Genomic DNA, 24154 nt, shown 5'->3' with positions numbered 1-24154 from the left:
CCCAACCCAACTGCTTTTGTCTCCTCCTTCGAAGTTTTGGACAGCATGTTTTTTCCAGTTTGCAACCTCCACTGATTACAATCCAATACGCCTCTAGAGCCACCTTCTAATGACACTTTGCAGACTACTCTGTTCACTCTAAATCAAGGAAATGGAACATTTCAAAATGTTGCTTCTTCATGGAACCATGGCTTCGGACACTTCTTGAGTGTCTATTTGATCACACTATCCACTCCGTCATTCACATCAGACTGTATCTGCATAGATAAGTGGTTATGGTAAATGGTTTTGTATTTCTATAGCGCTTTTCTAGTCTTGATGACCACTCAAAGCGCTTTGCAGTACAGTTTTACATTCAACCATTCACACACATTCATACAGTGCATCTATTCTCAGGACTTTGTTATTCTATGGGATAGAAAGTGCTGCACAAGTACTGTAAAGCTTTTAGAGTGGTCATTAAGATTTACCATTTACATCTCCGGTACACCTTGAGAGAATTTCTTTGAATTTTGTACAAACGTTCACCTGGACATAAAGATGACCACATAAGTTGTGGTCCAAAGTGAAGGTCATGGCAACCTCATGTTCTTGTACATTAGGAACACCCATCCGACGCAAACATTGACTTGGACTCATGAATTATATGAGAAGAATTTGGTGGTCAAAAGTTAAGGTCATGTGGCAAAGCCTTGTTTTGCCTCTTGATCATTATATCTCATGTCTGCTTTTTGGGAAATTTCTGTTAATTTTGCCCAGTTGTATCAAACAAATATGTTGCAAATGCTACGCTGAAGAAAATTGCAATCTTTTTCACGCAAACTAACTTTTTATTGATTTTGTATATTGCTTTTTTCTGTCCTTCCTCCATGTGAGAGATTTTGAATAAGAACACACTTTATCTGTAAAGTCAAACATCATGATAACTGTTTTTTTTCTTTTGTTTGTTGCTTTCAGCAACTTATTACACTCTATGCAGAAACACATTTGTTTGAAGATCCATGGCTGGACACACAAAGACTCCTAAACGCTTATGTTCAAAAACAGAACAAAGGGTCACTTAGCATTCAGAAGTTACTTAATGCCGAGGTTGCCACATCGATACACAATTGATTTTGCACACGCTGCTTGTAAGAAACGACCTTGACCTGATGCACAGACTGACACTTGACACAGTTCAACAGCTTTGGCAAAGTTCACTATCAATCATAAGTGGGTGAGGGTGAAGAATCGTTGTGAATTTTCATTGTAGGATCTGTAGGGCTGTAGAATGAGTATTGACAAACTGGGAATGGGTTGAGGAGGCACAGGAACAAATAGTAGGTCAAACCTGAATAAATAGTATTCGTCTTTCAGGCAGCAACTGAGTGATGATGCTCTGAACATGTAACATAATATATTTATAAAAATACAATTATTTATACAGCACTTTTCACACTTAAAACGCAGCTTAAAGTGGTTTATAATAAAATGGTGCATGGCAAGTTAAAGGAGAAAGCTGCTTCCCCAAACTTTATGACTTGACTCCAGTTCAACCCAGGGACTCTCCCTCACTTGCTGTAACTTTCTTGCTTTTAACTCTCATGCAAAAACTTTAAGGTCACACCATCAGCAAGTATCACCACAATTCACTGCTCAATCATACATTGTTTTGTTGCTTTTGTTGTTGTTACTTTTACTCATTTGTAAAAATTCATCATTTCTTTGTTTTCCTTTTGTTTGGTTGTATTCTTTTATAGGTTCTCCCATGCCATCCCCCTTCTGCCCATCATCTGTCATTGACCAATCACATCCGCAAACAGGAAGTCCACAGGACCCCCTGTTGTTAGGCGACACAATTGAGCCAGACTCAGAGGAAGAGGAGGAGGAACAAGAGGAGGAGTATGCAGCCCAATTGTACTCATCAGTAACACATGGTAAAGGGACATTAATTACTTCGTTAACTACCTTTTAAGAAGCTATTTAGTTTCCTTTTATAAGGGCTCTTATTTCCTTGAGGTCTCTCCGTAATATTTATACTGATTACTGTTTAGCGTCACATTTAAATTCAATAAACACTGGCATATAATATTGAGAGCAGGACAAAAGTGTTGCACTCTTTTGCAACACTTGTATATGTGGGTGCAAGAAACATATGCATGTCTCTTTTATCAAGACATTTTCCCAACCCTTGATGTGTTACTTTTCCATTATACAAAATATGTGTTGAAAGCTCAGCTTGTCCCACCAATTTTGCCTGTAAGTTGCATCTTGGAAATTTTTGTGCATCACTTTTAAAATGCTGCAGGAAATGTTTTGCAGCATGTGTTCTTCTGTTCAGTAATGTAGATGTGAGTGTGTGAGCACACTGAGTTGTAATGTGCTGTGGAGCCAAAGCATAACAAAAGTTAAACAAAAGCAAAGCGTGCGCTCCTCTGCTACTTCAAGAACACACAGGAAAACACAGTAACTTTCCACCACACCCACATCTCAGCACTCAGGCAGTGCCGACAAACTATGAATATATTTTCAACCATTCTGTTAAAAAACAGACAGGTGGTCCTCCACCACAGTCTGTATGTCTCAAAGACTCAATGTAAAACTTAATTCATCCCAACTTCCTCTTCACATTTTAGAGCTGTCTTTCATGTTATTTGGGAAATATGACTGTTGAGGTCGCTCATTAAACTTAACAGACATCCCATTATAGGGGCTTAAACTTCTGATAACTCCTCAGTGTTGCAAATGACAATCCTCAATAGATCAGCTGACCTGGGTGGGAGACTGACACTTTCTCCATCTCTGCTACAGTTTCTCTCAGCCCATCTTTTAAGCTTGCTTCCTTCCAAACTTCACTTTCTTTCATGTCTGTCTCTGTCGCTTATCATCCTGAACCCTCAAACTGCTGTTGGACAGCAACTGAAAGACAGAGACCAATAAGGTTTCAGAGTCCAACGTGGTCAGCAACAGGAATATTTAAAAAAACATCTTCAGTTATTAAGTTGGAGCCATTTTCAGTTATGGCTGACAGAAAGTTATAAATAAAAGCCATGCCCAAAACTCTCACTTATTAAGGTAATGATAACAACACAGGTAACAAGGAATTGACACATTGTTTAAACATGTTGTTGTCCACATACATGAAACAAACATACTTACAATGATATGGTGGATGTTAAGTGATCCATGATGGACACAGAGGTGAGGACACATGTGGGAATAAGTGTAAGACACCTAAAACAGACAGGACAGGGCTCTGAAGCTTGGGTCAATCCAATATGTAATTTGATCGTAACTCAATTCAAGGGACTTTGTTTTGATAAGAAACAGAAAACGAGTTAGGAGCAGTGTGGAGACTATAGTTTTCATTCTCGTTTCAACATTCGGAACACCAGTCCAAGCATAAGTGCTTGTTTGAGTTTGACACTAACAGGATCTCCTGTAATTGCCATTATACCTGCTCCTTGAGGCTGTCCACATGGCAAATATTAGGTTGCAAGCTCAGAATGAAACCGTAGTGTGGCTGTTTGAAACACTGGGGCCATATGGGCTGATTTTGGTTCAAATAAGAGTGCTGAGCTGCGACCTGTTTGCCTGTGGAGGTTGACAAGCACCAGATGCTATGTCCCCTTGGCTGGCTTGTGTATCTGAATCAGTCTTCTTGTACTTATGAGTTTGATAGGAAACAGACTTTGATGGTATGAAGAAAGGAACTGAGTTGACCACAAGTAAGGCTAGACTACATCAGGAAAGGGCGCTTAAAAGGGAGAAATAAAGAGGAAGGCAATTTGGAAGAATGACAAAGACAGCTGCATACAGTGATGAAAAAAGAGAGACAGACATATGTCTCGTCATATATACATTGCCATCTAAACATAATCAGAAACTACCATGAAATAGGGTCCTGAAATGGCTAAAAGGTTGGTCATTTGTATTTGTGAATGTGTGTGGTCCTCTTTCCCAAAAGTAGTCCCAGTCTGTCCTAACCAGGCAACATTCAGCCAAGCATTTAAAATATCGCTCTTACCACTTCCTGAAAGTTTTAGAAATGCTCTTTTTTTCAACTTAGTCACTTATATCTGTCTAAGCCCTTTACTCCAGTTCATGCTTTTTTAATACTTTTTGTTTCTGTCTGTTTCAATCAAGCAAGCACTGAAGCAAAGTGCAACAATGTGTAATTGACACCAGAACTAAGTATTACAGTATGTTAAATAAAAGGGATTGGAGAAGTCCACCCGAAATGGCTGAACTTGCGGACGTTAGCATTTCCGACTGTCCCTGAAAGCACTTTGGTGTAAATTACCATGTTTCGAGTTGAATATGAATGTTGGGGCTCCCGGAGACTCGTATGACACCACAGGAGCAGTCGTTTTTTTGTTGTTTTTTTACAACAAGATTTTTCTCAATTGCATTGAACTCGGCTGCTCCACTGTTTACCCCTGAGACTCATAGTGTTTTGAGGACTCAAACACATCACCCACCCGTCCATCGGCATAGCAGTCAGTAGATTACGAGTGCATTTTTATTTCTTGGTGAACTAGCCCTTTAAGTATGCATACCTAAATCACGTTGTGTTCTAATGTCTTACCACTGGTGTAATACGCAAAAGAGTTGTGGAGTGGTTGTCTCTCTATCTGGGGCATCTGAATAAGATATGAATATCCATGAGCATAGGCCTACAATGTACTGTTGGTTGGCGCTTAATCTATAACCTGAGTTTGGGTACTGCTTGGAGAGATGAGGGAGTATGTGTGGAATGAAACAGGCCCCTCTCTCAAAATGGTGTATGGATGTTATGTGTGAGAATGGTCAAAAATTGCTCAACAAATCCCTTTCTCAATGCAGGACAGTGAGGCAGACTTGTAGGAATTACCTTTGTTAGACAGGAATTAAATTGAGCTTCAGCTCCTTCCAAATAAGTATCATCATATCATACTTGTAAATGTCCACTCAATTTAATTTTTTATACAAGTAACATTTTAAAATATTGAAAGTGTATTTGTTGAAGTTGAGGCGGTCGGCAGCATTTACTCTGGACGCGTGTCGGCCCCTTCTCGCGGATCACCTCAGCTACGGCGCCCGCTGGGGGAACCCTCCGTTCGCGCGGGGCCCCCTCCAGCGGTTTCTAATAAAGTGAGTGTTGGCAAAACCGGTTGTCATTTTTATTTTGAGGCGGCGGGGTGTTGTTGACAGCTGCTGAATGTAACTAATAAAATAACTTGTAATCCACCTTAGTTACTTTTAAAATCAAGTAATCTGTAAAGTTACTAAATTAATTTTTCAAAGTAACTGTGGCAACACTGCTTACCACAGATAACTGTTAACACAACAGGAACTCTTTTAGTGGATTGAGCTAATGTTAGACAATTTTTTTGGGTAAAAAGGTCACACAATGACTGTTAGTGTAAGGCCCTTTTCCAATTCATCCTTTAGCCCTACCACTTGGCCGTAGCCCTTTGTTTAGTGCATGGCCGTGAAGGAGTAGTGTTGTCCCATTCCTCTCTATGGGATGTAGGTGTTGTTGCCATCTAGCCATACAAACAGCCCTTCAACTGTAGTGAATTCAGGAACCCCAAAAAAACGAAGGAGACAGAAATTTCATAATGCTTTACAACAAAGAGAATCAACATGGTGTCTGCTGCTCATAAATATAAGTATGAAATCTTTCAAAATAACCATGAATTAATTTTTATATACATCGTTTTTTAATACAGTACTAAAGGCAAATGTATATAAAACGCTGGAATTATCCAATATAGATTTCAATATTTTGCCCCTAGTTCATTGTCATTATTGTATTAATATTTGTATTGTTTTCATACATTTATTAATTAAATAACTACACAATGTCACAAATTCCAAAAATCGCAATTATTATTTTTGTATTTTTTTTTTAAGGATGTGTACTTTTGTATTACCACATTATGCGATTCAATACTTCTACTGTGATCCACTTCAGGGAGAATTATTTTATTTCTACTCATTACATTTGACAGCTTTACTTCCTTTTAAAAAGAATAGATAATAAAACAAGCTGTTGTTATGATCAAATGACATTGTTAAGATCTAAACCAGCGGTTTTCGAACATTTTTGGCTTTTATAAAAGAAATGAAGCAATTTCAAATGTCTGAGTAAGCCTATTCCCTTTAAAGTTCTCAAATGCTTTGATGATCCCATAACTCAAATCAAAGAGAGAAACAAGCTCTCACAATATATCTTACGTCCCTCGAGGTAAAACTTCTTATAGTGTTTTCTACTAATGGATGGACCATATGGAAAAAAATCGTATAATTTTTGTTTGCTGAATACTGTATAACATAATAGCTAAAACCGCAAGCTCAATTCTAATTTGAAACCCCGATCAAATTAAAAATGTCTAATTCGATTCAAATAAGGTTAATATTTATAATAGACATTCAATAGTACTAGTCTCAGGGACGCCAATGATATTAGCTCTGAGTGGAAAAGCAACAGAAATAGACAAGTTTCTTTGCAAACAGCCTGATCATGCCCAGGCTTATTTACAATGCCTCGGCTGAAAGGGGGTAAGGAAGGTCAGACTGAGATGGGGAGAGAAACACAAATATCACTTAGTGCATTTCATGTTTGGTCCAAGAAGACAATTCTCCTCAACACCAGAACTAATCAATGATCCATTGAATGAGCTATTGAATGACAGAAAGGAAAGAGAGAGGGGGGGAGTAATGGAAAAAAAACATTCCTCCTCAACACCAGAACTAATCAATGATGTTAATGGGAGGAAGAGATGGACAGAAAGAAGGAAGAAAGAAAGAAATGATCCTGTTGACATGAGAATGAATCAATGAGCCATTGATAGAGAATGAGGGAGAGAGCAGAGTCAAATGATAAAACAGGTAACTGGGAGGAGAGGAAAGGAAAAGAGAGACGTCAATCATTGATCAGACGATCGAACCATGGGCTGGGATCTAAAGCAGACACATAATGCTTTTTCAGTGTTTCCCTTTTTTTCTTGTGTCTTTTGTATTTTATGCCTCCGCGCCGGCTAAATCTAGTGGCTGGATGCAATATGTTTTTGGGTTGTCTGTCTGTCTTTACATCCTATTCTTGTTGAAAAAAATTTCAATTGGATTCAAGGATGAACTGATTTGATTTTTGTGTTCAAAGTTGAAGGAAGCTGTGACATCAAAAAGCACCGTTTTGCCTTGTGAACACAACATCTCAGGAATACCTTTAGGACATGTCTCCAATCTTGGTAATAAATCTTCATTTGGACAAACAGAGAAAGTGAATAGAATTGTATGGTCAAAGGTCAAAGTCACTTTGCGAAGTTACTATATCCATCATATTATTACTTTGAATTTGGTACACAATGGTGCAGTGCCTGTTGAAAACATGTCTTGGCCTCCGGTAATCCAGGCTACCCAGTAATTGAACCTTAGCAAGTAACAACTCAGTCTGTAAACCATGAATTTGCACCACTGCTGCAGCACAAAGACAAGTCACCATTTTTTTCAAAGTTCAATGTTGCTTGACTCAGAACACTGAACCCATTTGCCATTGTTGCTTGCCTCTTGTTTGCTTCGTGAACACAATATTTCAAAAACTTTTCGAGAGAATCCTTTTGCATCACTGTGTTTTTGTCTGGCATCCACAATGCTCTGGAGATTTTTACCTTGAATTAAGTTCGAAAGCACTGTTGGACATGTTTTAGTTTAAAAACTCTGCGGCTGCATTGTAGTCTGGACTAGGGTTGTTGTAAAATTATAAATACTTTCATACCTTTTTCGTTATCACGTTTGAACACATTCTCCGTTAACTACACTTTCGATAGTACAAAACATTATAGCAAAGGAAAAGGGTCTGTTCACTGTTTGGGGATATATATTCTCAGGAAAAGGTGAAAGACACCAACGAGCCAATTTTGAAAAGGTGTTACAAATGGATGCCAATCATAAGTATAGTCATATGTTTTGCTGTCTCAAGTCCCCCTAACTGTAACTATACCATTTTCTCATCAGAATATTTGTTATCATTAAAAACTTTCTTGAGGTGTAACTTGTTTTTCAGTATTATATAAAGGATTGCCACTTTTGATTATTTCATCTGCTGAGTCTTAATTGACACGTTCAAAATGTTTCGTTAACAATACAACTTCACTGTGATCACAAGTGAAGCAACCATAAAGAAAAAAAAGTATTAAAGACAACAATGACAAAGAATGACAAAGAATTATGAAAAGACAGATAAAACCTTTAAGAATAACATGAATAATATTGGTATGTGTTCAGAGACTTTTCTGTACTAATACTGTGTATTTGCTTGTTAACAAAAAGAAAAGACGTGTCTTATTTCTGTTCGTAGAACCGTTTATCTTTGATCAAATATACAATATGTTACAGAGTATTCTTTTTGCTTTTTGTAGTATTGAAGCAAAGTCAAAAATGTTGTTATTGTGATAACCCTAGTCTGGATGGACAAAAACTGAGACACCATGAAACGATGATGCAATCACTATTATTTGTTTCTTGATTGGTTCTTATCATAACTCTAGCTGTGAATGCTAAATACTTTCTCTCAGTAACAGTTCCACCAAGAAAATTAATAATTAATAATTGTTTTTTTTATAATAATCTGTAAGCAAGCAATTTACTCCAGAATTCAAAGTGGAGGGAGATTTTTTATAACGCTGTTTTAAAACAAACGCATGTTAGTATGGATGCAGCCTTTAGTTTTGGAAATGCTGCCCCAATTTTAGTTTGAAAATCATCTCGTTTCGGTCTGAGACAAATATATGATCTTACTTTTGACCACTGCTGTTAGTAGTATTTACTTTAATTAAGGACCCAACAACAAATACATGTTTGCCTACTGTTCACATTGGCCCGTGCATGACCAGTGAACATGGACAGATGGATGTTTAGAGGATATAGGTGAAGGGATGGAGAGTGTGACAGACAATGCAATGAAACACAGTGTTTTTGATTTAATCCGCCTGCAGCAGATTAAATCAAAAACACTGCAGCTTTTTTCTGACTTATCACTTACAAGTCCTGGTTATTATTTGTGATCACATTATTATTAACTACTTGTTATTAACTCATTTTGGAGAAGGATTAGGGCAAATGTGATCCAACCAGGTTCTAAATGTTTTTCATTAAAGTGAAATTCCCAATTTTGTTTTAATGTAGTTTGTGCAAATTATAAGCAAACTAATAGGTCTGTTATAAACCAGGTTTGTACTCCTCATAAACAGTCAAGGCTCCAAAGGATCAAGGGAACTCTTTTGGTGTTCCTATATTTTTATACTTCATTCACGGTTGACATTTTACATCATACCTTTCTACAGGATAATGTTGGCTTTGCTTCTGTAGTGTGGATTAGGGATTATAACCACAAACCAGTCTCAAGAACACCAATTTGCACACGTATGCTTAATAAACAGTGAGTTTGCATATGACTACTCTTGGTCCTCTCTTGTAGAGTATGTAAAAGGCTTTAGCAGTAGCCTTACCCATCTTGATTCTGCATGTTTCAGATGAAAATTGTTGTTATCTATATGAACCAAAAGAAATGGAAATCTTTGAAATGTATAGGGACTTGACATTCACTCAGTCTGTGTCTAGTGTCTGTATGTAAAGCCTGTTCATCTGTCAGGAAGAACATTGACTCCCTGCTATAAACAAAATAGGTCAAAACAAACCTGCTGTCACATATCTAATCTCAGAATAATTAAGGAGGAGTCTTACAGTGTAAAATCCAATAGCTGCCCTGACATACATTCATTAGTTAACTTTACTAGGTTATCAACAATATGCACTTATGACTGGTATTTATCAAGTAAGAGTTACTTGCATGGTGAAAAACGCAAAATACTTAGTGTTAAGAGTGAAGATTACTTTATTTAGAGTTATGCTCACTCGCAACAATAAGTAGCCAACACAGTCTCACTCCCACTGCGCATTCAAAGAAGAAGAAGAAGAAGAGTGCATGCGCAGTAGCAACATCCAGTCTCTCCCGCTCGCCAGTCCAGCACACAGGCCGGGACACTGAGGGCAGCCTGCTGACTCGACTTTTGCGCCGTCTTGTTTATTCTTTTGAAAAATAATAAGGTAAGTTATCAAGCAAGTGTTTCTGTTAATATGTTTTAATTACTGCTACGACTGTTAGCGTTCGCTAGCTAGCGCTAGCGCTAGCGTTAGCGTTCGCTAGCTAGCGTTAGCCCTAACCCTAATTTTTAAATCATGACCTCTACCTCTGATATTTAAAAAGAAATCTTAAGACATCATTTTAGCCTGAATTTTAAGCAAGGTGCCTCCATTATTAGTTGATTTTGCCTAATGCTATCTTAATTTTTGTGCCCTTGCTCACCTGTGGTTTTTGTTTTTGTTGCAGTGTCTTTCTATCACGTGCAGCACATTGGGTGTAGACATGTGCTATATAAATTAAGATTGATTAATTACATGAATACCTTTGAGGTCTAATAAAATTAAAATGTTACATTTTCATATTTTTCCATCCGCTCCCATTCTAAGCTGCTGTGCCAATGTGAGGACAGAGAACTACTGCATAATAGGAGCAATAAAAAAAAAAATCTGATAATTTTTTTGACCAAAATTATTAGGAAACTATAGCTAAGGTTGGATTTGCCTGAACTTGTACTTTATTATTAAAAACAGGTTCCTGTAATACCTGTGTTAAGCATGCACATATTAAGGAACGTGTCAGTAATCTACAAACCACGACATCACTGGAACTTCCTTGTAACTACAATATTTTTCTCTTTCAGAACAAGTGCTCAGAGCTACTGAAGAGCTGCTTTGACAACGTGGGCCCAGTGCACTGGAGGTGAGATGCCAGTAGTTTATATTATGGGGGACATTTCATCTTAAAAAATCCAAAAAACTTCTCGTGAGCCATAATCCATATGTCCAGAACCAGCGTCATGTAAATTTATGTGCAAAAGTTGCCATTTAATATATGTTTACAGGCTAAATCCGTCTGTATGCTGTTAGCTTTTAGGCACACGTGCACGAGCAGTCATTTTGTAATTTTGCATGTTGCGGGTTCCGGACATATGGATTATGGCTCATGAGAAGTTTGGAGGGTTTTAAACCTTTTTTGGGGGGTACTTTTATTCGGTTTTTGTGCTTACCGCAGACATTGTTTGGAAAAATACAGGAAGCTGTTTCCCCGTGGAGCTCCAGCAGTGCTTAGAGGGCTAAAAAACCTTCACCTGACATCTTATCAGCAAGGGGGTGAGTAGATGATGACCGTATTTTCATTTTTGGGTGAACTATTCCTTTAAGGAGTTATAACCACCAGCAGTAGAACAGTTTTTGACAAAGTGCTGCACCTTAATTAGATTAAATTGAGAGACTATTCTTACTTATAATCTCCTTTGAAAATATTTCTTGCAGATGCTTTGGAACTGTAAGCAGTGCCTCTTTTCCGCAGACAAAAGAGGACAGTTGTTAAAACACTGTCGCCTAAAACATGGAGGTTTTACTGTAGCTTTTGAATGCTGCATTATCTATAGCTGAATTTGTTCATCATCCACTTCTAGAAACCAGATGTGACAGCGGTACGCACCGTTTTCATAGGAGCATCTTAAAGGAGCACACACAGTTATGGGGAAATTTGATTTGTATTTACCAGTGTCTCAATTAGAGTGAGATAAAAAAACAAAAAAAACGTAATACTGAATATATCCATGAGTTCAGTACAAACATTGGCATGGGCTGCTTGCTGACTGACAGTTTGATGTCTACCAGAAGGGTAAAATTACCAGCCTAGCTCCTGTGAAGTGAGAGGAATACCTTTCATCTCCAAAACTGAGTTATTTAAGTACAAGACCTTGTACATATTATTTTTTGTGGTTTCTGTTTTATTTTGAATGATGCAGTGGAGCGAAACAGTAAATCCAGGGGGAGGGAGAGGGGATAACATGCAGCAAATGGCCCAGGACGGATTCAAACCTGGGGTCGCTGTGGTAAGGACACAGTAGGAGATGTGTCCCCCAGCAGTCTAAGCCTATAGCAGCATAGCTATAAAATTGTTAAGGGCTACCTGAACCAGCCCTAATTAAAAGCTCTGTCATAGAGGAAGGTTTTAAGCCTGGACTTAAATGTAGAGAGAGTGTCTGCCTCTCTGACCCATTGAGAGAGCTGATTCCACAGTCACTATCAAATAAAGCAGAAATGCCTCAAAAAAATCTTAAATGTTTTCAACTTAGCATAGCGCAAATCATGGCAGTGAATATTTTGTTCACTTTTACCGAGTATGCCACTGACTTCTATCCACTGCCATTGTTTGCGCTGAGCTAAGCCGTGATGTTAAGAGCTGAAAGCCAGCTACTGGATGTACAGACACAAAAAAGGTATTGATCATGTTGTCTCACTATGAAAATGATAGAGAAAGTATTCCTTTAATGCACAAGGCTGGAAGGCAGTGTCGGGCAGGACACAACAACTGCCAACAACATTTCCCTGTTGTAATGTAATGTTTTTGTTTGGTTTCATCACAGGATTGTGACACTGATGAGACCTGGGTAAAAGTATCTGTCGGGGTGCTGACTGTTCTCCCTGAAGATCTGCAACTCCTTCCAAATCAGCTCCACCTTCACCCAATGTCTACTGCCATCATTGTTGAGGGAGGTATTGTAATGGATGAACTCCAGAACCTACCTGAGGCACTTTGACTTTTGTTTGGAATGTCATACGCTTTGCATTTAGACTACCCTAAAGCCATGAAAAACACTTTCTGCTTCATTCAAAGAGTGATGCTTGGCTTGGGAGAGGACAAACTCCCACCAAAATTACAAAGTCTTAAAAATCTCTTGTTGAGTTAGAATGCAAATGTAGAGTGGATTCAGTTGTTTTTTATTGTTCACTAAATTAACACACTCCACTCAAATTGTCAGCCCATGGGTTCATCAGCAAGTATAGAGGCTGTACATGTATGTATATTCATTCACATATATGTGAGATCCATTGCCAGTTATTACCCTGTCAGGTTTTTGCGCTCATTGAGTAAAGCCACTTTGCACTTTTTTTTAATTTTTTATATATATGTAGTTTTTATTTAGTGATTTTTGAGTAACATTATTCAGGAATATAAAAGTGCACTTGTCAGCTTGTGGGTTATTTCCCATTGGTGGGAAAGAACTGTTAGTTGTTACAGTTTTAAGGCTGTGTTTACTGTATTATTGATCTTGATATTGATATTGAGCTGTGTTTGTGGATGTCCTTCAAGGCAATCTTTAAGAAAAAAAGTTGATATAAATGGAAGAAAAATTAAAAACAATTGATATATTTGAACATTCAACTGTGTTATTACCTTGATTTATTATATTTAATTGTAACTCCGATTATTTTAGGAGATTGGAACCTTTTTTTCATTCCTGTATAGATATTTGAGCCACTTAGATTGTTGAAGTAACACTTACTTGTTTTTTTAAGTGCAATCGGTTTGCATGGTTTTAGCAAGTAAGTCAGATTGCTGTTCAAGTAAATATAACTTAGAAATGCTAAGTTAGTCCAACTTAGATAATTGTGTTATATGGACTAAACACAGAGTAAATTTCACATGCAATGACTTAGTAGATTAAAATAGGAATTCTGAGTAGTCTTTACTAAGTCGAGAGTACATCTAAAGTAAGTTATCAAGCACACTCTACTTGATTGTTTTAGTTGCTTAAACTCATGTATAAGTGTACTCTAATAAGGAAGCACTAGTTAGTACAACTTAAAATACCTAGTTCTCTTTACATGTTTTTTTAAGTGCAACCGGTTTGCATGCTTTTTTAAAGTAATGATAACTAATTGGATTTTACAGTGTAGTTGTCAATAATGAATACAATTCTCCTGAATATTTCTTATTTCAAAAACTTCTCAAGTGTTCATACTGCAAACAAAAGAAGCGAGCAATTTTAAGGCTTGCTGTGAGCACAATGACATGGGTTGCTTGAAATGCTTGAAAAGAACATTATAATTAAATGTAAAATGACATACAGAGGTTGAGTTCCTCATTTGTTTTAAATGCTGTCTTTTTTCTTCGTTGTGATTTTTTCAGATAGACACATGACCTGGTCACCTGATTTGATTCAAGTTTAGGGCTGCAACTAATAACTATTCTGATAGTCGATTAATCTATCGATTATTGAAATGATTAATCGATTAATCGGACTATGAATCACCCTAATTCTCAATTTATCTTATTCAGCCATCAGCTTTAAAGTTAGTTTGAGGTTGTTCGCGGCATGTGATGACTGAATATAAAGACAATAAAGAGTGAAAGTGTAGAACAGTGCTTTATAAATACATACCATTTACGAGATCTCCTCAGCAGAAATTATATTTTACATCTAGCCTCTGCCCCTGCATGCTGTGCCACCCCTCACTGGAAAGCTCTGGAGATGTCTGTGTTGAATCCGTCTGAACAGAGAATATCCTGGTGTTTTTTCCTGTGTGAAAAGCAACTATCGAGTGTCTGGACCCAATTTTGCAGATGTTCATCTAGTTCATGTCTGAAAATTATGGTGGAATCCACTTACAAAAGTTAGGTCCTGTGACCCAGGTTTACTTATTGTCCCTCATGCCTGTTTAAAAAGGAAAGCCTGAATGTGCCAATGAAGTATAATTTCTCTCCATGATCAGTTTCTTTTCCAGTTATTTTAAAGGTTTTTTGTTTTTTCTTTCTTATTCCCGAGTATGGGTCAGGGGGCAGAGAGGTGCACTCTCCCCATGCATATAGCACATAGGCAGCTCTCCGCTCAGTGAAGAAGCCTGCCTCACTCCCCTCTCCTTGCCAGGAGTTTAAAGGTGGAATGAGTTTTCACGCCTCAAGAAACACAGGTCTTAACTCTTCTACTGACCCCTTTTCACTATTTCGACTACTCTTTTACCTTTTGCAGGATCTATTCACTCCTCTCTCTTCTTTTTTATCCATTAAATCTCTGACTACTGCCATCCTTGTGCGTCCCCTTGTCTGTCTCCCTGCTTACACCTCTTGCAGTGCCTCTCTTACAGTCCATGTTGTTCTCTCTCCACCTCATTTAATCTCTGTTGTTGTTTCTTTAGAAAGTTTTAATTGACTTCCTCTGCCCCCTCCTGTTCTTTCTATACCCTCTTTACTTCTGTCCTTGTTCAGTTTTGTATCAACACTGATAGAGTTTAACCCAAATACAGACCTAAGCTTCAAGTGGATTTCCTTTATTATCTTGTTAAGTTTATTCTGTCTTGGTTTTTATATCATAGTAAGAATACCTTAACAATACCTTTTTGGTGCTTGTGATATTTGTTCTTTCTTGCACAAGGGTTATGACAATCAACAAGTCCTCCAAACTCTAACAAGCTACCCTCCAATATCACCCATTATTTTGTTCAAAGTTATTTTTTATTTTATTTTTCTAGGTGCTAATTAAGTTTTTCATAAAACTGAATGTATATGAAATTTGTTCTGAGGGGGTTGAGTAATGATTAAGTAAAGTTTTCTAGTTTCATTCATGCAAGAGAAAAATTCATATTAAGAAAGTTTTCAGTTCAGTTTTAAAACCATTGACGTCTAAAATCAAAGTGTATATACTGGCATAAACACTGTGAACTGTCCAGCCGTATTTAATTTGTTCCTAAAATGTATAAACTTAATTCAGGTAATATTCTTAATATCGGATTTATTGAAGTGAGACGTACCCCACTAGGGAACACTACTTTCTATCATTTTTATTGCACATAGTGAGTTTACTCAGATAGCTCTTGGTAAATGCTAATTCCCTATGTAAATCTTCAACCATCAGTATCTTACAATATGCTCGCTGTGTGAAAACAATAACTCCCTCACATATTTTGAAAGACAGTGGGTTTCCTCGGCCAGTGATTTCATCCCTTTTCCCTCAATCAGTCGCTTTGGTATCTTCCTTGATTTGCATTCCTTATCTGTCCTTCTCAGGGTCTGTAGCTCTCTCTCTTTCTCTCTTTCTCTCTCTCTCTTTAATGCTGATCTGTCTCGCTCTTAATCTTTTCTGGATCTATTTTTTTTCTCCTGAAAAAATCCCACTGGAAAGGGTGTGTGTGTGCGCGAATGCATTTGTGCATGTTTGTGACCTGGATGCTTATTATCCTGCAGGGATCAGGACTTGGGTGAATGGAAGGGGGATTTAAGAATACAATGTTTCGCTCCCTGAAAGGGAAACTGATTAAAACTCAACTAATGCCTTATCCTATATTAGAATGTCCCTGATGGTAGGGTTGCCTCACGTTAGTTAAATCAACAGTAGAGGAAGAAACTACTTAATGACTCAGTTCAGTGGGTACCACAAAAAAACATAAAGCACATAACTTTCATATTTTTTAACCTGTGACCATGTTTCACTTTGTTGCATTTTAATTTCCACTAAACAATTTTTTGACAATACCCTCAACACAACACAAGTAGTTCACAATTTTCTGAAGATCAATTGCTCCTCTACCTATCAAGATTCAAGAGTTTTATTATCAAATGCACAGAGATAACAATTAAACAGTCGCTGGGAATAAAATGCTTGAGTCACTGGCTCTCGTCTAACAATGCCCAAAAATAAAAAAAAATAAAAAATATATAGTGTAATATATGAATAAAATAGTGTAAAATAGAATATCAAAAATTTTAAATATGAAATAAAGTGTATATATATATATATATATAAATATATATTACTCCCTGTATTACTCGCAGTCATGCGTGAACAGGGAGTACAGAATATATAAATATATATATATACAGCTGAAGAAAGAAAAAACAGTAATGCAATTATGCCACGGTGCTTATTTAGTGGAGTTATTGCAGTTGGGAGGAGTTTAAAAGTCTTATGGCCTGGGGGATGAAACTGTCTCTGAGCCTGGTGGTGCGGATGCTTCGGTACCGTCGGCCAGACGGCAGCAGGCAAAACATTTTATTGCTGGAATGAAAGGGGTCTTTAATAATCCGACTGCTCTTCTTCCTGCACCACTGGGTGTAGAGGTCCTCCATGGATGGAAGCGCCGTCCTGGTGATGTGCTGGGCAGACTTCATCACCCTCTGTAAAGCCTTACGGTTCAGGGCGGTGCAGTTGCCATACCAGGCGGTAATGCAGCCAGTCAGGATGCTCTCTATGGTGAACCTGTAGAAGTTGCAGAGAATCCTGGAGTCCATATGGAGCTTCTGTCTGGCTGTCTTCCTGATGGAGTCTGTGTGATGGGTCCAGGACAGGTCATCACTGATGTGGACCCCGAGGAACCTGAAGCTGCTGACTCACTCCACAGTGGTCCCGTTGATGGAGAGGGGGGGCGTGTTCTTCTCCTCGTCTCTGTCTGTAGTCCTCAATCAGCTCCTTCGTTTTGCCGACGTTTAGATGGAGGTTGTTGTCCTGGCACCAAGATGTCAGGGCTCTGACCTCCTCTCTGTAGGCCTTCTCATCGTCCCTGTTGATCAGGCCTATGAAAGTGGTGTCATCGGCAAACTTGACGATGGTGTTGGAGCTGTGGGTGGGCACGCAGTCATGCGTGAACAGAGAGTACAGAAGAGGACTGAGCATGCAGCCCTGGGGGGCACCGGTGTTGAGAGTCAGGGTGGAGGATGTGGTGCTGCCGATCCGCACCACCTGTGGTCTGCCCATCATGAAGTTCAGGATCCACTCACGGAGGGCGATGTTGAGCCCAAGGTCTCTGAGCTTGGTGACGAGCTTCAGGGCACGATGGTGTTGAATGCTGAACTGTAGTCGATGAACAGCATTCTCACATATTCTCACACATATGTGTCCCTCTGGTCCAGGTGGGAGAGGGCAGTGTGGAGGGTGAGGGAGATGGCATCCGCAGTTGACCTATTTGGCCTGTAGGCGAACTGAAGAGGGTCAGGCAGAATTGTTCCATCTCTAGTACATATGTATCTGCATGTAAAATACTGAATTGGCAGTTGTATTAGATATTGCATGAGGACTGTGGGAAACATGGCAATCAATGGCTCTCGGGAAGACCTTGGACACATATTAGACAATAATGATGGATGATTTATAAATGCTTCATGGCCCATTTTCACAACACATCAGAAGGGGGTGGAAAATCCTAAAAATTATGAAGATGTCAAAACGGTAACACTTCTTCAATGTTATAGTCAAGGTTTTTCATGCAGCAGAACTTTTCTTTCCAGAGGATGAATAAACACACACTAATGCATTCTATACTCCAAGAAAAAGCTGATGTACTGTCAATCACGGGACTATGTGTTGTAGAAACAGTAATACACATGATGCATAGTAGAACATGTCCAGAGAGTGAGAGTGAGATGAGGATGCTGCTTGACTGTCCCCATTCCTCAGCTGAATGTATCTTTTTGATGTTTAAATACAAAATGGAACCTACACACATGCACATCCAAACTCTTTTTAAGGGATTTAACACACTCACACATAGAGGTAATAAGCACACAGGTGGTATTCAGCATTTAGACTTGAAGATCAGCAATAATAGAACAATTACTTAACAGGATAACAGTGTATAGAAGTGCTGAAGGATTCCCAACGACCAAAAAACCCTCCCTCATCCACCCAAACACTCTTGCATATATCCCTTCTCTTCTTGCTTTGCTGTCTATTTTCTTTAAAGTGAGGGCAGTTGAGAATGAATAACAGCAGGGCTGGGAAATGGAGCCGTGATGCTCTTTATGCAAATCAAATACCAGCATAGCCACTCATTTCCTCCTGAGCACCTCAAGGGCAGCAGAAAAGCTGAGAAGCATCGGGAAAAACTGCAGGAAAAGTTGAAGCCAGGTCAACTTAGAGCTAATATTTAAACACAGAGAAATGTGTAGGCAGTATTTAGCTTGGCTGAGATGAGTGCAGCATAGGAACATTGGGTTGTGTTTCTTAACGCCTTGACCAGTCTGAATCATATTAAATTAATACAACCAAAAATTGGTAAATGTTCTGCAGTTGATCTTGCTCAGTATCTTCAATCTGTCGTGCCTTGAAGCTTATACATTTGAAGTGGTTGTTGTCTCAACAGGTTGAGAGTTTGCTAATATGAGCATCACAGGAATTCATATTTACATTCATGAATGGAAAAGTATATTATCTAACTGAAGTGAATATTTGTTTGTTTGGGTGATGATGAAATCTAATCTTACCTGAAATTTGATGGAGTTTCTCTTGCTAATGATGCTGTTTAATAATTATCAGAGGGGATTCTAAGTGTGGAGGCTGATAGGTGTCTACATGTCTGACTGTCCCCCTGAGAGTTGAAACAAATCATAAAGCAGCTATGTTACAAATGGCAGCTCTACAAATACAGGGGCTTTCAGTACATTATATTACATTTAATTTAGCTGACGCTTTTATTCAAAGCAACTTACAACAAGTACATTCAACCATGAGGGTAAAAACCCAGAACACCAAGAATCAAGAAAGTACAATTTCTTCCAAAAAAAGCACATCTACCAAGTGCTATAATTTTATTCAAGGTATCGTCGGAAGAGGTTTGTTTTTAGTTTGCGGCGGAAGATGTGTAAACTTTCTGATGTCCGTATGTCGATGGGGAGCTCTTTCCACCATTTAAGAGCCATTCTGGATGAGCTGGAGTCAGATGGCACTAGCAGGTAGACCTGCCAGGAGGGAGTTACAATAGTCTAGAACAGGGGTTTTCAACTGGTATTGTCCCAGAGACCACCATTCTGACTATCCGTGGCCCACTGATGTGCCAATGCCCGCGTGCGTGCGTGCGTGCGTGCTTGCGTGCGTGCGTGCTTGCGTGCGTGCGTGCGTGCGTGCGTGCGTGTGTGTGCGTGTGCGTGTGCGTGCGTGTGTGCGTGTGTGCGTGCGTGTGTGCAAGTGGATAGAAGGAATCTTGAACATTTGGTTTTCCATGTTAGTTTTATTCAAAAACCTCCAACAGATCCCAAAAAATGTGTAAAAAACGGTTGATTTTCAGTGCTTAAGAATTGAAAACAAAATGAAATGCAATTTGTAGTTGTACTGCCTCTCAGAACCATATGTACGTCAATATATAACGTTCATGACTTAAATGTACAGACATGTAGCTGACATGTTGAGAGAACGTTAAAGTAACGGTGATCAATAACAATCAACATAAACTGGGGGTACAACTGAATAGGGAAGATGACAAAGTGATGCAGAATATGTCACAAATGATAATCATACAATATCACACAAACAATTGAGGCCTACTTAAGTTTAACCTCATGATCACCAGCAAATCCCGCCTACTGCGTGAGGTGTGTGTGTGTGTGTGTGTGTGTGTGTGTGTGTGTGTGTGTGTGTGTGTGTGTGTGTGTGTGTGTGTGTGTGTGTGTGTGTGTGTGTGTGTGTGTGTGTGTGTGTGTGTGTGTGTGTGTGTGTGTGTGTGTGTGTGTGTGTGTGTGTGTGTGTGTGTGTGTGTGTGGTAAAGTTGACTGTTATTGCAATTAATTGTTGTGGCTATTATGCCATTTTATTTTTCTTATTACAAAGTATTTGTTTTTCGCTCTTTTGTTTTATTTAATGTTTCCACTTTTAATTCTGCCCTTTTGGGCCTTCTTTTTGCAAAAATAAAAATTCCACTCATTAGACATATTTTCACGATATTCAAGAGTAATCTGGAAATGTGTTGAAATATCAAAGCAAATTTTGCGGACCCCCTGCAATGCCGTCACGGACCACCAGGGGGCCGCGGACCCCTGGTTGAAAACCAGGGCCTGGACCAGAACCTACACCGCCTTCTGAGTGAGAAGGGGCCGTATTCTCCTGATGGTGTACAGCATGTATCTACAGGAACGTGTTGTTACAGTAATGTTGGCAGTAAGGGAGAGTTGGCTGTCGAGTGTCACACCCAGGTTCCTAGCAGTCTGAGTTGGGTTAACACAGTGTTGTCAAAGTTAATAGCTTTCACAACCAACTTGTTTAGTATACCATTTGACTTTCAGTTTAGTCTAACCAAAAGAGGTGACCTCGGTCACCGAAAGTGAAAAATGGGCCTTTGCTTTTTCTCTTTTAGAAAGTTTGAAAAAGTACCACTTTACATTGCTCGATAGCACCAGTTAAAATGCAATAAATGTAAAGCAAAGAAGAAACCCTTCTTAACATGATGCCTTTCTGTTTGCAGAGCAACAATCCAATCATCACGGCTCAACCCTGCCTCCTGTGCCACCCCTTCACCGCCAGCAGGCCTCAATAACAGCTCTCAACCAATCTCTGGGCTCAACGCACCACGCTGGACAGACCCTGAATTCATCTCGGCAGCTTAACCCACCTACTAGAAGCTCGGCCCCTGTGGCCGGCCAATCATCAGCCGAGCTGCAGACCACTCCCCCCGAGAGTGTCCCGCTGCAAGACAGCTGGGTGCTGGGTAGCAATGTGCCTCTGGAGACAAGGTACCCTGACCTTATCTTACTTTTCATATGTCTGTGCTCTTTTTCTTCAGATCCAAAGAGTTGGAAATGTAGCTAGTGTCAGAATAGATGATTATAGTGGTTAAGGAGGGAAATGCATGACTGAGACTGTACCAAACTATAAAATAACCTGCATCTTTCACACATCTTTCCTTACAAAGACTATCATTACCCTGTGCACCTCAAGCAGTGTGTGTGTGTGTGTTAGTACAATTGTGCGTGTTTGTGCTTTTTCACCCTAATAACAATCAGAAAGCCAAGTAATTCACATATAATCCTTCAGCGCAAATCTCCATGTTAATGGTAGGTTAGCTTACCTTCCCCTATGCTTTTACCTGCACAGCCTATGTAGCAGCTGCTAGAGCAGAGCTGATAAATATAAATAATAGTCATTAAATACTATTATGTTTCTTGTTCTCCTGCTGTCACTTTAAAGCCTTCATTTCAGAATCAGAATCAGAATGTATTTATTGCCAAGTAGGTTTACACTTACGAGGAATTTGCTCTGGTTATTGGTGCATACAATGAACATAGAACATAAAAACATACAAACACAATAAATACAACACACATAAGAAAAGCAATAAAAATAAAAAATATATATTTACTCACTATTTACTTCTTATTTACACCCTTTTTCTAATATTTATACAAAGTAACATTTATTCAGACATAAACATATCTAAATAAAATATATATAATAGATAAAAGATATAAAAAGTGATGTAAAAAGTGAAATGCAAGACAGTGAACAGTGTCAGATTGCAATATGCAATGTAGTGCAGTATAATGTAATATGATATAATGTATTAATTTAACACATCCTTGAAGTGTGGGGGCGGAATAAAAGTCAGAGTCAGGTGGGGGTCCCGGGCCTTGTTGATAAGGCCAACTGCAGCTGGGAAGAAGCTGGTCTTGTGGCGGGCGGTTTTGGTCCTGATGGACCGCAGCCTCCTGCCCGAGGGAAGAACCTCAAAGAGTTTGTGACCCGGGTGGGAAGGATCAGCCACAATCTTACCTGCACTCCTCATGGTCCTCGAGGCAAACAGGTCCTGTAGAGATGGCAGATTGCAGCCGATCACCTTCTCAGCAGAACGGATGATACGCTGCAACCTCCTTTTGTAGTTAGCGGTGGCAGCAGTGAACCAGATGGTGATGGAGGAGGGGAGGATGGACTTGATGATGCAGGTGTAGAAGTGCACCATCGTTGTCTTTGGCAGGTTGAACTTCTTCAGCTGCCGCAGGAAGTACATCCTCTGTTGTTGTGTCTCTTATGTTAATTCAGTCTTCCGTTCTGACAAAAAAATTAACTCTACTTAAAGTTTCACAGTAACTAGGGATGAGCATAATTAATCAACGAACGATTAATTGTTCATTAAGATTTACGTCGAAGACGAAATTATGTTGCGTTCAATTCCTCCCGGAACCCCTCACCCAGACCCGGGTCTGTCCGGGTTCCCTTCCCCGTGGACTGAGGGTCCATGTGCGGACATGAAGCCGAGCTCCGCAGCTAGCGGAGTCTAGCTCCGAAGCTAGCCCCTTCGGACCCGGACAGAGCCGGGTCTGGCTGAGGGGTTCCGGAAGTGAGGAATTGAGCACAACCGGTCTGAGAGGTAGAGAACCGTCAAATCCAGCTAGCTCCCAGCGGCTAGCTGCTCTCTCAGCTAAGAGTACAGCAGCATACATTTTCAAGTGTAACCATTGAACGGATGCGTGCAGAAAGAGAAAGGGTAGATGCTGCTATTTACAACTGACAGGGAAATCAAAATGAAATTGCACTATGAAGAATTAGGCCACTTATTCAGTATCCAAACTGGATTTCAAAGGTCCATGTGTGTTTTTTCATGAAATAAATATATGAATAAATTATAGTTACTATTTTCTTGCACATTTATGCACTAGGCATTTTTACTATGCAGACATGTGAATCACTTAAATTTAAAGGTTTGTGTGAATGTTTTAGGATGTTAGGCATTGAGAGAAAGCAAGGAAAAGAAACGTATATTCAAATAACACTTGCCTCAGCCTGTATTAGGCAGCAGTTTTGTGAGGGTTGTTAGTATGTATGTGGGATTATATGGAGAAAGCTGTTGACCATGCTATTGTCACAGTGTTAGGTTTGCCAGCTATCGTTTACACATCTACAATCCCAGTGGTGGGAGGTAACGAAGTACAAATACTTCTTTCCTGTACTTAAGTAGATTTTTCACATATCTGTACTTTACTTGAGTATTTATTTTCCTGATGACTTTTTACTTTTACTTGCTACATTTGAACACAGATATCTGTACTTTCTACTTCTTACATTCTCAAAACTGTCTCGTTACTTGAGCAGCAGAGGTTGGCGCAACCTGCGCCTGTACGCGCACCTCTCTCTCTCTCTCTCTCGCTCACTCGCGTGCCCGCTGCCTCGGGAGATGTGCAGGTCCGGCGGCGTGAGGGGGGGCGCAAGACCCCCCTCCACAGGTTCACCATCAGAAACACTGTTACGAGTTTGACTTCCTCTAGAGTCCAGTTTGATCCTCTTCTCGGCGCTCCGCCAGGGCCGTGACCGACTCTGGCGGGGCCGATCCGAGGACCTCACTAAACCATCCAATGGGGTGTAGCAATGTGTACAAACACCAGCACATTCCCCATCCATTTATTCCCTTTATAATGATCCAGGTTCTCCTGCAGGAGCTCGGTTCAGTTCAGTTTTTATTATTCGGTCTGAAATTTGGCAGCAAAACGAGACTGTGTCCAGTGAGTTTTTCTTCTCTGTACTAGCAAAGTGCAGCTGTTAACAAAAGAGAAACTACATTT

The 24154-nt window shown here is 39.4% G+C and overlaps 1 protein-coding gene across 5 annotated transcripts in view; it reads left to right on the top strand.

The window, feature by feature from the left end:
* The window catches only part of tenm3 (teneurin transmembrane protein 3), a 198728-nt gene that overhangs the window by 85859 nt on the left and 88715 nt on the right, over positions 1-24154 (top strand). For 4 of the 5 annotated variants that reach the window (XM_062387320.1, XM_062387318.1, XM_062387317.1 and 1 more), the window contains exons 2-3: positions 1740-1916; positions 21067-21334. In XM_062387320.1, coding sequence (XP_062243304.1) covers positions 1748-1916; positions 21067-21334 — 437 coding nt within the window. In that variant the 5' untranslated portion in view covers positions 1740-1747. The remainder of the gene's footprint in view (positions 1-1739; positions 1917-21066; positions 21335-24154) is intronic. The other variant, XM_062387321.1, reaches the window with a different exon arrangement.

The sequence above is a fragment of the Platichthys flesus genome, chromosome 5 (assembly GCF_949316205.1).
Source record: "Platichthys flesus chromosome 5, fPlaFle2.1, whole genome shotgun sequence".
Classification (NCBI taxonomy): Eukaryota; Metazoa; Chordata; class Actinopteri; order Pleuronectiformes; family Pleuronectidae; genus Platichthys; species Platichthys flesus.
The sequence above is the reverse complement of the archived record's forward strand: the minus strand, read 5'-3'. Positions and strand labels throughout refer to the sequence as shown.